At 36.0% G+C, this 15537-nt stretch overlaps 3 protein-coding genes across 3 annotated transcripts; all 3 read right to left on the bottom strand.

Moving 5' to 3' along the window:
- Positions 1-436: 436 nt before the first annotated feature.
- On the bottom strand, positions 437-2499 carry LOC129891843 (leucine-rich repeat extensin-like protein 4). The gene has a single exon (XM_055967324.1). The coding sequence runs from the start codon at positions 1747-1749 to the stop codon at positions 625-627; it is 1125 nt and encodes a 374-aa protein (XP_055823299.1). The 5' UTR covers positions 1750-2499; the 3' UTR covers positions 437-624.
- An 84-nt stretch (positions 2500-2583) lies between these two features.
- Positions 2584-6770, bottom strand: LOC129891842 (ADP,ATP carrier protein 1, mitochondrial-like). Its single transcript, XM_055967323.1, has 4 exons — positions 6521-6770; positions 4705-5209; positions 3577-3948; positions 2584-3124 (listed from the first exon to the last, which is right to left on the bottom strand). Exons 2-4 carry the CDS (start codon positions 5185-5187, stop codon positions 2825-2827), a joined length of 1155 nt encoding a protein of 384 aa, XP_055823298.1. The 5' UTR covers positions 5188-5209; positions 6521-6770; the 3' UTR covers positions 2584-2824.
- A 665-nt stretch (positions 6771-7435) lies between these two features.
- Positions 7436-14280, bottom strand: LOC129893463 (mitotic checkpoint serine/threonine-protein kinase BUB1). The gene is made up of 14 exons (XM_055969001.1): positions 13980-14280; positions 13762-13903; positions 13230-13387; positions 13026-13116; positions 11373-11477; positions 11202-11289; positions 10457-10560; positions 10293-10364; positions 10120-10209; positions 9895-10052; positions 8590-8650; positions 8384-8518; positions 8178-8299; positions 7436-7955 (listed from the first exon to the last, which is right to left on the bottom strand). The coding sequence occupies exons 1-14, from the start codon at positions 14066-14068 to the stop codon at positions 7766-7768; spliced, it is 1605 nt and encodes a 534-aa protein (XP_055824976.1). The 5' UTR covers positions 14069-14280; the 3' UTR covers positions 7436-7765.
- Between the last annotated feature and the right edge of the window lie 1257 nt (positions 14281-15537).

Genomic DNA, 15537 nt, shown 5'->3' with positions numbered 1-15537 from the left:
ATTACTGCAGTTGTTAGCACAGAGTAAGCAAATTTTTATTCCCTGAATACTGTAATTGCTTATGCCTCCCTTAAGAGTCTAGGCCGTGTCTCAGTCCTAGTGTGACTGATCATTGCTTTGGTAAGCTATTGTCTCACCAACTAGCTAATTAGATCCGAGTCTTTCGAAGTCTAAAATCCTACTCTACCAGTAATACCTTATGATATGTTTAATATGTTGTAACAGGCTACTTATCTACTTCTCCATGATACAAATCCACATTTGCAATAAACAATTGCATCTAGTTGTTATGATAATAATTAAACCAAAATAAAATATACAGTAAAAGAAATATAGAATTTCAGAAAAATTCACAATGTAGGTAGCAACTAGATTTAGATTTTCGAAGAATGAGAATCATTGTTTGGGACAACATTTATAAACAACATCAAAGGTTAAATTACCAACATATAAAAAAACTTCATCACACACCATATTTACAGAATTACTATTGACATTATTCCTTAGATTAGACCACAACATTTTTTTTCCTTTTTTCACATTGGCTACTAAATTTGAAAATGAAAACTCAAGCTAGTACCAATTAGTCACATTTTCAGCAGAACCAACACATGAACACCAATATCAAGTGCCACAATGAAATGCTAAACAGTCAATGGGATGCTCATCCACTGCATCACATTCCTTCTTGCTTCTCTGAAGAGGCTTTTCTGGCAAACAGTTCTGACGATCATCATACACTGCACCCTTAGATGTCAAGTTGCTGCAAATGCCTTGCTCCTCACAAAAATAGTTATAAGAGAATGTTAGGTTTGAGAGCTTAGGCAAAACACATATTCCCTCTGGCACAATTCCACTGAACATGTTATGTGCTAAATTTAGTAGCTCCAAGTGAGCTAAACCAGCAATAGTATAAGGTATTGGCCCTGCTAGCTTGTTGTTGCTCACATCAAGAACTTTTAGCTTGTACAAAAATCCCACTTCAGGAGGCAAACACCCTGATAAGCTAGTATTAATAAGGAGCAATTCTTCTAAGGTGTTTGCAAAGTTGGCTATGCTAGGTGGCAAGCATCCTCCAAAGTAGTTATTAGCAAAAACCACAACAGAAGCAGAGCTTGATCCTAAATTTGAAGGGATCACGGAAGTTAAACGATTATTGTTAATGAAAATAGCATCAAGATCTTTGCTAAAGAGTTGAGGAGGCAATGGCCCTTCAAACTCATTGTAGCGAAGATCAAGATATTTCAAGGAGGGCAGAGAAAGCACAACATTAGGAAAAGGTCCTACAAATCGGTTGTTACTGAGATCAAGCTCATGCAAGAGAGTGAGGTTGGATAAAGTGAGTGGGAGGATTCCACAGAAGCGATTGCTGTTTAGGTGCAGCAACGCTAAATCATTGAGAAGACCGAGTTCATCAGGTAAGAAACCAGCTATATCAGCATGGTTCACATCAATGCCAGCAACAACTTGGACTTTGGTGTCATTAGGGAATGGCGCGCAATATATGCCAGTGTAGTTGCAGACTGAAGGGCCAACCCAATTAGAGGTGATGTTGTTAGGATCAGAGTAGATAACGCGTTTCCAAGCTTGGAGAGCAATGTAGGCCTTGTGCAGCCTCGGGTTTGTTATGGGCTTAACGGAGGAGTGGTGGCTGTGTTTGGCTGCTAAGTTGTTGAACACATTGGAGGTAAGACTTAGAAGCAAGAGAACAAAGGCAGTAGTGGTAATGGGAAAGGAAAATGAAGCCATTTTTGTTAATGACTAGCAATGCAAGCATTATTCAACAGCCTCTGCTTGGTTTTTGTAAGGTGAGATATCCTTTCTTTTTCAAATACTTTTTAAGGTCCTCTGACTAATGATGTAACTGATACCTCCTGTTAGGACTACTGCATCCACAGTGCATTTTACACAACTGAAATAACAGCAACCTAACAACTGTAAGAAATAGCAGCCAACATAATGATGTTTTTTTTACAATGTTTTCACACCTTTATCAGATGGTTCGTACCAAATTTCTTGGATTCTAGATCCTGCAACATGATGTGCAAATTCAATGTTAATAATGATCATTCTATTTGCAGACAAAGTTAGACTTAGAGGATGTGAATGACATAGACTTCCCTCCTTACAGGTAGCTTTCTCAGTTGTTTGAAGTGGGATTGAATAGGGACACAGTATAGGTAAGGGCACACAGGATCTTAACTTGAATTTAAAGCAAAAGACTTTGTTTCAACAAGGTTTTAAGGTGATAACAATTTGTGTGTGGTTAGCCCTTAACTAGAGGAGTTTTCGTCAAAGCATAACTGGTCCAACAATGATTATGTCTTGTTGAATGATGGATTACATCTATCCTAGGACAACCAAGATCCTATGGCTCAATTCTCATATTATACGAGTTGTATAATCTTTTGGGATTTTGCTTGCTTTAATCTCAGTATGCACTATCGTTCAGCAAGCATGTTATTACTTCTCTTAAATGTTTTAGATGATTTGAACACTTTAATCAGACCTGATTGTTTACTTCCTTTTGGAAATCTCTAGACTGATATGACTACTTACGAGTGTGTAGCTCTTGCTAACAAGTAGGAGAAAGTAAAACTTTATAACAATTTCTGCATAAAAGACAACTATAACTAGAAGCAGTTTCATAGCTCCAAAGTAACAAGAAAAACTTCAAGAAAAATACTGTTCCAGAATAAACTTGCAAGAGAATGCCAACCAATGTGACATAGTTTGGGAAAATTATTCAAAAGCACTGAACAACCAAGGAAATCTACACAACCAAAGGACAGTTTTCGTCATCATCATTCATCACCATATTAAATTAACCACCGCCACCAGATCCATATTTCTTTCCAAACATAATGAGCTGCAGCTTATCGTACCCAGCTAGAACACCTGCACCAGCAACAGCACGTAGAATGTTTGCTCCAGCACCTTTGAAGAGGGATTTAGTGCCTTCATTCTTAACAATCTGAGAAAAGGCATCCATTGAACCCTTGTACTTGACTGCTTCTCCAGAAGTCATCATCATTCTTCTACGCACTGTATCAATTGGGTAAGAAGCCAAACCAGCACCAATAGTGATACCCCATCCCAGCAAGAAACTCGCAAAAAAACTATCCTGTAAAAACAGAATATCGCAGTGGTGTTATACCAGCCACATTATGGACGCGGAAACTAAAGCTAATAGAAATAGAGATGGCAATTCCATTCTTCAGTTCTAAATGTTGACAGTATGATCCAACAGATAAGGGACAGATCACACATGTCATAAGCATGTAGTGAAATGGTTAATTCAAGAGTAAACCTGAGTTGAATCACCAAAATTTGAAAAATGTGCAGTCATATCTCAAACGATAAACTTCTACATATGGATAATAAATCATCGACAAAGGGGAGGAGAAGCAACAGAAATACTTGGTGAAGTTGTGTGTGTGTTTGGGGGGGGGGGGGGAGGGGGATTGCAGCAAGTGTGTCAGAAGGACAAAAGAATCCAGCATCTGGGATAAGAGTGCTTAAGGTTTGATTTATAAAATAAAGAGAAAACTGAACCAGAATTAGGATTTCCGATACCTGCATGTCACCAACTAGAAGTACTGGTTTAAGTGAATCATACATTCCAAAGTACAGACCACGGTAAACAATGATTCCCACACATGAGATGGTGAATCCACGGTAAAGCCCACCAATACCGTCTGATTTGAGAGTTTTCCTGTAAACATCAACCAAACCATTAAACTGCCTCTCACCACCCTTTTTTGCAGCCTTATTGTCATTAGCAAGGCGTGTTCTTGCATAATCCAAAGAATACACAAACAAAAGGGATGAGGCACCAGCAGCACCACCAGATGCCAAGTTTCCTGCAAACCACTTCCAGTAGCCATCCCTGTCTTTCTTGAAATTAAACAGTCTTTTAAAGTAATCTTTAAAAGCAAAATTCAAGGCCTGCATAAAACAAATTCAGGAATTAATAAATCCGAAGGATGAAAAGTGTTGCAATAGTGACCACAAATTTTAACTACTCAAATGTACCTACGCTACTTTCATGTCCTCTTCTTTTATCCTTATTTGACAGTGCACATCACAAGAGAGATTTATAAAGTTAAACAACATTACAAAAAGAAAAAATTAACTAATAAGAAAATGCAGGAATTAATGATCCCAAGGATACAAGATGATGTAGTGATGACCACGTAGTTGTTTTAACTACTCAAATGTACCGATGATACTCTCAAGTCTTCCTCTTCTTATTTTGACAATGTGCATCACTGGAGAGGTGCATAAAGTTTCAGCACAATCATTATAACAAAATCAATCAAAGCATTTTTAAAACGATGGCAAAATGTATTCAAATCCGTGGCTTATCCTTGGTAGACACAATAAGGCTTACCAGCAACCATGAAAATAGTTAAGATACACAAACTAAGACCACGCACATCCTTAGAGAGATCATGAGGTCTCAAAGTCATTACAACAACAAAAGTAAATTTTTTCTTAGTAGTGATGACAAAACCAGTTCACATGTTCTGTATTTTGTAGTATTATCTTAATAACAGCCTTGTAGGTAGATAATCACAATCATTGGACTAAAAAGCGATCAAAAAAAGGAGTGTCTCGCTAAGTGTGATGAAAAAGTTAGGTAGCAAGCTAAACTGTAGACACTAAATAGGGGTCAACCAATAGAAAGTAAGGTCAGTCAACCTGAGTGGGGAAGTATCTGATGACATTTGCAGTATTGCCTCTCCAAAGAGCAAGCATGCCTTCATCCTTGATAGTTCTGCCAAAGCAGTCCGAAATCCCTTTATAAGGTTCAGAAAGTCTACCAGCTTTTATCATCTCATCCTGATTCTGAATCAAAAGCTTTACTCTCTCAATTGGAGCTGCAGCTGTCTTAGACACAGCAGCAGAAACCCCTCCCATGAGAAAATCCACAACGAAACTGTTAGCTTTCTTCTCTTCAGATGGGGCCTGTATGAATATAGGATTGCCCAATGGTCGGATTTCCAGATTAGCGGCTTGGCAATTCGTCATGCAAGCACCCCGTAGAACTTCATTGACATATCCACCAGTCATGTTGTACGAACCAGCATACTTAGAATGCATGTGGGAAGATATTAGAGAGAAGAGGTGTGAATGCCCATGTATTTTCTGAAATGCAGTTGGAGGAGCTGAACCATCCCCCATGTTTGTAAATCAACACGGTGAACTGCAAAGAAGAGAAATAGTAACTGAAGTATTCCTAAAAGTACAAACAAGTGCGGTAAGGAGGCTTCCTATAAGCAAGGAACCAAATAATTAAGCTACGATGTGGAGTTTTCAGTTCAAAAACTGGAATACAGAAATTGTATCATTAAGCAGTCAAACCCCTATCAATAAAAGCACATCTTCACAGATATCGGGACAAAATAGGAAATCTAAGCAAACACAACAGAATATTCACCAAACAGTTCAACACGAACAAAGTTAGCTACTTGACAATAACTGTGTTGACAGAAATCAAAAAAGGAATCAGGTATGAAAATACTCTGGATCAGAGAAACAAGGGACTACCACAATAACATGTACCCAATGTAGTATCACAAAATGGGGTCTTGGGGTGGGGGTAGATTGTACACAAATCTTACCTCTACCTTAAAGGCAGAGAGGTTGTTTCCGATAGACCCTCGGCTCAAGGAAAAATAGTCCAAAGCAGTTCAGAAAAAGATGTATCGGAAGTACAAGAAACACCGGACAATAACAAAAACAACAGATAGTAACAAAACAATAATCAAGGTACAAGAAACAACAAATCGTAACAAAAATCGTAAGAAACTACGGGAGCAATACTACGACTAAAAAAAGGGCAGCCCGGTGCACTAAAGCTCCCGCTATGCGCAGGGTCCGGGGAAGGGCCCGACCACAAGGATCTATTGTACGCAGCCTTACCTTGCATTTCTGCCAGAGGCTGTTTCCAGGCTTGAACCCGTGACCTCTTAGTCACATGGGAGCAATACTACGACTACTAATAAATAATAATGAACGGACAACAAGACAATGCTACTGCTACCAACTAACCTTCTATCCTAAATTCCTAATAGACATGTTCTAATTTAACACCAGAAAGTCACCTAAAAACATATGATTATACATAAATAAAAAAGATATTTACCAATATTATCCATAGAAACGAATATATTTTCATTTTCCAAATCCAAACTCAAATCAGAAGTATCAAACTTCAAAACTAGTCATAGAAAAAGGAAATGAGAAATGACCTCAACTATATTACTCAGTAAATAAGCAACCAATAGCAAACGGGATTACTATGATCCGTCAATCATACAACAACACAGTAAATCACAATTGCGTACTAAGACATCAATAATAAACTTTTTCTAACACACTTCTTAGCTAGAATGAACTTCAAAATCAAACTGATCTACTGATCCGATAAAGTTTACAAGTAAACAAAATTCATAAAGCAATATTTACACACAGTATAGGTGTTTCTACGTGTAGAGAGAGTGAAAAACGATACCTGAGAAAGAGCGAGAGGTTTCGTTCCCACCTCTGAGGAGCGCAGAAAGTAATATTTTTCAAAGAAGCTGAGTATCTTTAGCAAATCGAGTTTCTAGAAGCTACAGAGGACTAGGGTTTCCAAATTATTGACTCATCTGACCCTGTTTCTCCGCGTATATTATCCTAACTGCCATTTTCTCGGCTCATTCATCTCTTTTTAGTCATGGATAGTCTATTATGGTGGCGCTAAGACAAAGGTCTTGTCTCTGTCTATTTCCACAATTCCACAAAAGGGGTAAAATGATAAATATAGTAATTATCAAATGTTACTTTCATTTTTTACTATTATCTTTTTCTTTTAATAGTATAACCGTGAACTTGGCACATCAAATTAATTTAATGTGGTACTCCTTCACACTAGCACAGAAATTGAAAGAAATCACCAAACAATTTATCTCTGTTGGAAATTGAACATGAGACTTCGTAGTTCTCGTTTCAAGAGCATCTTCTATCTCTCATGTAATTTAATCCACCAAACTTGAATATGTGAGAAAAAATTACCTAGTATTTTTGCCTCTACTAAAATCCAAGCTTTTGAAACTCGCTTCACTAACCATTAGATCACTCGTGGATGTTATAAAATCATATTTGACTTGACACAATTTAATTATAGATGCAATTAGATTTATGTATTATATCAAGGATATTGAAAGGAGATATTAATATAGTAGTTAAAAATTAATTTGATAGATATAAGTTATAACGTCCCAAAACAGATAAAACATTTTATAAATTATGAATTATCCAATAGTCCTGATAGAAATAAGGGAGTAGAAAACAAATTAACATAAAATTTTAGTTATTGGAGAAATTCCAAGTGAAATTTTACTGTGTCAAATATAGTTACATTATAGTACCTGAATCTGATCTGTAGTTAGTTGCCTCCCCTTCAATTGTTTGAGAGAAGTGCATGGCAAAGGAATTCAAATGTTCACAACACCAATTATATTCTGTTTTTGCATACAAATTACACATACAAGCCTAGACTATATTTCCTGAAAAATAATTTAGGAAAGATAAAGACCAAAGAGTGAAACAAATGGGCAGCAGCACCTACAGTGATACAGATTCATGAATATCATTATGCTTTGTAGGCCAATCCCCACAACGCCTTGATATATGAACATGAACGTATACAGTTTCATAAATCAATGAGGCTTTGATACATTGAACTGCTTCAATGTGCATCTTTTACACACCGTCCCTATGAAGAACATAAGGAAGTTTTTTGCTTTACCAACAACTGCCTAAGCTTTTTGATCAGCTGAGGATTTGAGCACATATAATCCTGAAATGACTCCCTCAGGCTCTTCAACATGTTCTTATAATCTTCAGTGTGGTCTATGTTAAGTAACTTGGTGAATAGGTTCTTCCAGAGTTCAACTTTCCAGTATCTGAAAGCAGAAAGGAGAATAAGGAACATATCACATACCAATAAGCAACTGGAATTTTGCCATTTCGTGCGGACAATAATGACTTGATACTAGTAGATGCCAAACCATCCGAAATTCAAACTTAGAAGACAATGCAAGAGTTAATTAAATAGTATGCATTATGTATAATGAGAATCTGAACACAAGATATGCCAGCAAACAAGCAGTGGAGCAAAGACATACCGTTTAAAAGGCAACTTAGGTTGATAATTATGGCCACCATGGGGAGAAGGTCTTCTGTCAATCTCCATATAAGAATTGTGAAGCATCATGTGTACAATAACGCAGATGCCATATGCATCCACCTGGTATCCCCATTAGATTTCAAAATTTAGTTTGCACTCCACACCAGTTTATTATAAAGTTGCCAGATCTTGAACGGCACTTACCTGATACTTCCATGGCTTTTTTTCTTGCATCTGGATGCAGCAGAACCCAGAAGTTCGATTGTCACCTATAAACTCAGTCTGGTCAGGGAAGAGGCTCAGGTCTATACCCCGTCCCCAGTCGACAAGGCTAAGTCCCTGGAAAATAAAACCATGATAGTCTGCCAATGTTTCATAAATATTACCAACACAAAACGCTTAGAAATTACCTGTTCCCTCCATGGACCAGTACGGTGTCGAAAAGTTTCCAGGTCTTCTGCCAGATCGTCCCTGAAAAAGCACAATAGCATATACTTCATTAGAGAGGATACCCCTAAATTACTCTCTTTTACAACAATTCAAATGATATTTTGAATTGACCTAAAATTTAGTCCAATTTCCTAAAGCAAAGAGCAAGTTTTCCCTTATTATTTGTAGTTGGCAATATAAATCCTCAATATACATTCTGTTCCATTTAATAAAATAAAATTTAAATCTAACCTTAAAATCCATTCTTAGTAAAATTAGGGAAATTGGGTCAGCTGAAATTTTCATCTGAGATCCTCAGAAGGCTTCCAAGGAGTTCATTAATAGATATCAAGAGTTATCTCCCTTTTAACCTTAAGATGCAAAAATAACTCCCTCTGTCATAATAAATTTACATGCTGTCCTTTTTGATGTCCACCCAAAAAACTTCTAAGTTATTTCATAAATACATGTCCTTGTCCAACAATTGAAACTAACTGAAGTGATCTACCTTTCTACCCATTTTATTGATATTGTTTCAATGAGTATGGAGCTTCAAATGTTAATTTGACATTTTCAAAATTTTAGTAAGAGTGAAAGAGAACATTTGTAATAGTTGTTGAATGTTAGTTTGTCAGAGAAAGCATCCTGTCAAAACTTAAATTTGAATAGTCAAATAAATTCAATTTTTTTAAATTTGTAATAGGAAGATATAAAATAATATTACTAGGATAGTATCAAAAATGTCTTTAAATGAAAATAGTCTCATATACATTAAAACACAAATGTACTGCTCTACAGCATTTCAATTACTTCAGTCCAATCCGTTGTTTAAGAAATTGTAGTGAAAGTTAGAACTCCATATTTTAAAAAAAAAGCATCAACAGTACAGCAACCCATTCATAAACTTGACACCATGAAACCATAGAAAAATTGTCCTTGAAGGTAACTTTGAAGACATTAACGATCATGAATTTCTTTTTCTTCTTCAACCCATATGAACAAGAGAAATTGTAAGCAACCTACAAGTACCGATTTTGCAACCTCATGCCAATATATGTAACTTCTTATCATGTCCTAATGGAATTCAAAAAAGTATCAGTCCTACCAATTACCCTTTTTCAGAAGGATAAGAGAACCAAAAAGAGAGATAAAACCATAGAAGTTGTACGATGCAGACACTGTCTGGTTAACTCTCCCTATTGATCAAGTATTAACATGTAAGGCTTTAGCTTAGAAGGAGTAAATGCCCTTCATGTTTGTATAAGTGAAATGAAGGCTTTAGTTACCTTGCATAACGAATCAGAAGATTATCCGGTTTGAAGTCGCCATGAATAATCTGGGCATCATGCAAAGTTTCTAAAATGCAGAGCATCTCAATGGTGTAATAAATACATAAAACTTCTTCCATGGCCCCACCAAGCACAACATTGGAATTGATTGCATCCTGTAAGGTGCTCAAATCAGGGAATCATATCATTCAAGTTGAAGGTGAAAGATCAACAGACACCTACCTGAAGTGTCCCATTAGCCAGGAAGTCAGAAACAAGTATGCTGTAGTCCGAATATAGATGCAATCTGTGGGCATACCCAAAGCTTAATCTCTGGTGAACAAGAATGAAATAAATCAGCACCATTTTCCTAGCCAGCATACACCAATATATAGTCCATTCTTCATACTACATACTTCCTTTTCTGAAATTCTCATATCCAGTTGACGATAAATGTAGAATTCCCATGGGAAAGCTGGCTTTTGAATCTGCAGAGATCAATAACATAAAAAGAACAGTGAGGACACTTCCAGTGTCAGATTTCCTCATGAAGGGAAGTGATCATAAACTAGTATTTCACCTTAAGTGCGACAACCTCATCCGGATTACCATCACAGCATGCTTTAAATACTTGAGCAAATCCTCCCTGACCTGCACATCCCTTGATCTGATAGCTGTATCCACCTGAAACAATCATAAGTACGTAACACAGAAACATTTAGCTGACAGCCCACCCAGTTCATGTCTATAGACACCTGAGTTCGGCAGATTTCACTCTATCATAATATTTCATTTCCAAAATTTAAGGCAGAAAGTATAATTGAGCTGAGGGTCTTCCAGCTTTCCTATGGGAATTCTACATTTCAAAAAGCATCTCATTTAAAAGAGATTAATACTATTCATACCCACCTTTACTCACACCAAAATTTGTGAGGGAAGAAAGACGGGGGGAAACTATAGAGAAATATCCAGCATATCCAATTCAAACTAATGATGTGTCTGAATTAGGTGGTGTTTGTTTGAAAATTGGAAAATTTCCGGAGCATGTAGAGAAAACAATTCAAGGGGTAAATGTGAAGGGCATACATGCTAAACAAACCAAGGCATGAAATACTAGTGTATGCATGGGGGGAAAGCCCCAAGTATCAAGATACTAGTCCCAAGAGACTTTTGTCCTCCGAGGTCACTTCAGGACATTTAGAAGCTGTCTCACACCAAGACAAATCCCAAGTTGAGCCCCATCTTTGTCGTGGTCTGAATCTCTGCAATGTTCAGTGTGCATCGAATACTATGTAACTATTATAGACTAAGAAACAAGAATTTACCTATATCAATAGTTTTATTCCTGGCAGATTTCTGCAAAGTTGACAACGATACCTTCCCTGAATACGCCTTTTTGCTTGGATGGTATCCCTGATGAAAGTTCACATGTAGTTGTCATGAATTGCTGTTAACATATAAAACTATTTTCATTAAATGCTTCTGAGCAATCTCACATCGTATTTTAATATCTCAGGATTCTTCTTCAGCAACAGATTTTTAATTGTTGAGATCAACCATGGATTGACACAAGCTCCACCATTCTCCGACACAATGTCCATCTACATGACGATGCATAAGTAAAATCAATAATATAATCCTGTGTCGACTAAATACGTGGAATAAAAGAGTAAGAAACAAAATAATAGACAACACAAACAATAGATCCATAAGTATCCCAAAACAAGAGAAAATGGAAGAGATTGTAGAATCTCTGATAGATCAGATTCTCACAGTTTGAAAGAAAAGACTGTGATAAGCAACAAAGTCAGCCTAGAGCCAAGATGGAATTAGTTATGCATGCTAATAGAATCAACAAACTGGGCAAATAACTTGAACACTTCACCATGGGAATGAAGTGTAGTGACTATCCTACAATCTTACCACTCGATATTCAACTTGAAGGTTTTAGGACAGCTTATCTGGATGTTAGAAATTTGACAGATCTAAGAGTGTTAACTCTTGGTAAAGAATAGATTAAACACGACTAATAACATATCCCTTGGTACTGAAATTAGAATGTGTTATATGATGTAACAGGGTGTTTGATAGCAAATATAGAAATTCTTTAACAAATAAACTTGACTTATTACTTAAGAGTAAGACAATCATAAAATGAATGCTAATGAACTTATTCTAACAACGCTTGACTTTCTTTATCAGCACTTGTTGCCTCTCTGATAATGAACTTATTCTAACAACATATGTTGACATTGGAGATTTGAGAAGTATGCACATAAAGTTACGAGAAAACACATTATATATTTAAAAATCATTAGGGTTTAACTTTCAAATGTAAACCAAACAAAATACTCAATTTACCTATACTGGTAAGATTCCAACAAGGTGGTAATATCTCAATACTTTGAAGTAACTTTAAGGTGTCCAATTACACAATCTTAAAACTGAAGACTTTTTAGAAGCTGAGTTTTCAATTTATCAAATGGACCTAAATGTTCCTTTTTTATCAGATGGCATAGTGCTGATGCACTTTATCAAAACTACACAATATTGATAGGTGACTAGGACTCAATGAATGAGGTTATCCCCCATCTGTTATTCTAGCTAAAAGCTCTAAGTCTCTAACACATTAATTTTTGTATCACTACCATCACATTCATTGGTCATTTGATCTATCATATTAGCTATCAACTAAATGGAACTCATCAGCCAGCCAAATTTATTTGTCTGAAATATTAAGTTTCAGCATTTTTTTTAGCAGAAAGCAGAAAGAAAAAAAAAATGAGATTCACATCTAAGTTCCAATTATGCAGTATGGATTGAGCAAGAACTTTAAAAGCAGAAAATGCAGATCACTGAATAGATGTCAGAGATTTGGTCGCTAATCTGCATAACAAGAAAATCCAAGCATGAAGCCATAAAATGTCCTTTATGCATTTAGGCCAAGATGGATGATAGAACATGTAGCCTATGTTGTTTTATCCACAAACAAACCATTTTTATCTCATTGAAGTTCAGCAGTTTCTTTCTAGGTAATAGCTTGATTACCGAATCCAGCATCACCACTTCCAAAGACCTAACTCTACGCTAATAACATTATCATACCTTGTCCCGGTTGGTACAGATTATGAAAACAGAACCAAACATACCTTCTGTAATGAACCAGCAGTTACTTTCTCAGACATTCTTTCGAGAAACAACACTTGTGCCTTCTTCAACCTGCCCAAAGGCTCAGCATTCCTGAAACCATAGCCCTAAGTTCATGAACTTAATGTCATATAATATAAATGCAGACGTGCATAAAGAATTATGAGCCTACAAAAGAGCATATGTACACTAAGAAAGAGAGCAACCTTGAAATTCCCAAATGGTAAATGAGAAATGCATCTATTAACCTCCCTTTTGCTTCTAGGAATAACGCATATGTCTCGTAAAGCAAAGAATTGAACAGACAAATCTTTTTCTGCTCAATTTCTCTATATATTCTCTCGTGGTCCGAACTGCTATCCATCTGAAACACAAGCGCGACCAATAGATCAGATAACACAACAAACATTTCACATCACTTCTATACTAAGTGCATCCAACAACAACCAAGTGTAATCTCACTTGTGGGGTCTAGGGAGGGTAATGTGTATGCAGACTTTACCCCTATCTGGTAGAGCCTCAGCTCACGAAGATAACAGGAGTGAAGAAACCAAGGCAAAACATTAAACAAGTTATGTCAAACAGTAATTACAACAAAATAATAGAAGCCTACTTGCAACAATTAACTTAAATTCCCAAATGAGCCTTTGCCCAAACACTTCACATAACTTGTATAGTATATACATAGTCCTGTAGATATCAATACATGAAAAAAAAAATAGAAGGATGATTTATTACATATAGAAACCAAATCTTGAGAAATCTGACGTCGTTTTGGTACCGATGGTTGTTCTTAAAGGTACTGATGCAGTTCGAGCAAAGCTCATGCAGATCTCTTCCATCGATTGAAGTTCTCTCTTTCAGTGCTTTCTCAATTGACCTACAAATTAGGGCATAGCATAAACAATTGGACGAAATTTGTGAGTACAAATGCAAACTTTGGGAGAAAAAGGTACCATAGCCAAGGCAATAGCGGGTCTTCGGAGCTAGTTGTGTTGCTTTGATTTTTGGAAATGACGGCCATTGCCATCGGATTCAGCCGCATTCGTCGGAAAATGGAAAATTTGCCCACCGGCTGGGGAGATGAAACGGGCGGGAATACAGTGTATTTGAATTTTGTTGCCACGTGACTATTACTTATGTGGTGTTTATGAAAGTCATCAAATCACTCTTTGCGGTGATAACCTCATAATTAATACTTACGCGAAGATCTCTCTAAATATTGTTTGATTGAACGAACATTGGTCCAACCTTTCTAATGGGTTGAGTTTTATGCCCTCATTTATACCATTCGTAATGGAAGAATTGTGAAATCATGTTCCTCAATCCTAATAGTAGACGAAATAATCTATAATGATAAATGAATATTCTTGAAATGTAAATAGAAAATTTCAGAAAAAGTATATGTGGAGTTGCATTGTGTTGTAAGTACGTTTATCAATTCATCTACAAATTTTTCTTTGACTTGAACATGTTCAAATTAATATAGTCGTGGTAGCTTTACACATGTTGCTTCCATGACTCATCTTATAAACTGTTATGTAACACATGTATATTAACGATTATCCTCTCAACAAAGAAATAACTACATATATATAATTTCTCTCTATGAGCCTTGATTTTCTATCAGCTTTGAGTAATTGATTGATTATAATATGCACGGAAAAGACTTTAAATTGTCGTGATTTAAAAATGTCTTTAACGTTTTCTTTGGGTTAAAAAATGGCCAATAGTTAGTAGAAATATGACATGGAAATTGAGTAAACAAGTGGCCAAGATTTAGGACAGTACGTAAAAAGGAAAAATTATTGGGGTAGCGTACTCTACTCACTTATTTCTCTTTGTGATGATACTTTTAAACAATTGCAAAATATAGCAAAATGACGTAATTTTATAAGTAATATATACATACTTATACACGTATTCATGTATTTTAAAATTCTAGTTGTCATTGTCCACCTCAACCTTGCTTGCTTGTCGGTGTTTCAATTAGTCTCCCGTACAGCTAGTTAATGTTATGCACATACAATTTGAAAACACATATAATGGATCCAATCGATCATATATACCGTTGATGTCTTCACATAGATACACACACGTAATTGGAATATGATAGATTGTTCTAGTAAAGTTTTTAGAATAATCCAGTGTAGTATCTAGGATAATTATTTTAAAGAAATATCTAGAAGATTAAGTTCACTAGAATTTTTTTTGTAGATGAATCTAGAAGGATTTCTAGAACCAACCATGAACAAGTATAAATATGGGTGGTCTTGTACATTTGTAACGAACCCAAAATCTAAAACAAAGACAATTCAAAGTGTAATTCAAGAAGCCTTCTCCCATAACAAAGTTCTCCCTTTTACTTTCTAGTTTCTTCTTCTTTAATTGGATCTTCCAATCTTAGTTAACAATCTTGGGCTAGCAAGAGGTCTAATCAATTATACTTTTATTCTGCTATTTTCTACACATACAATTGACCACACGTACATGTTACATACACTTACATTTCTA

Source organism: Solanum dulcamara, chromosome 6 (assembly GCF_947179165.1).
Source record: "Solanum dulcamara chromosome 6, daSolDulc1.2, whole genome shotgun sequence".
Lineage (NCBI taxonomy): Eukaryota > Viridiplantae > Streptophyta > Magnoliopsida > Solanales > Solanaceae > Solanum > Solanum dulcamara.
This window is presented reverse-complemented; position numbering and strand designations above follow the sequence as displayed.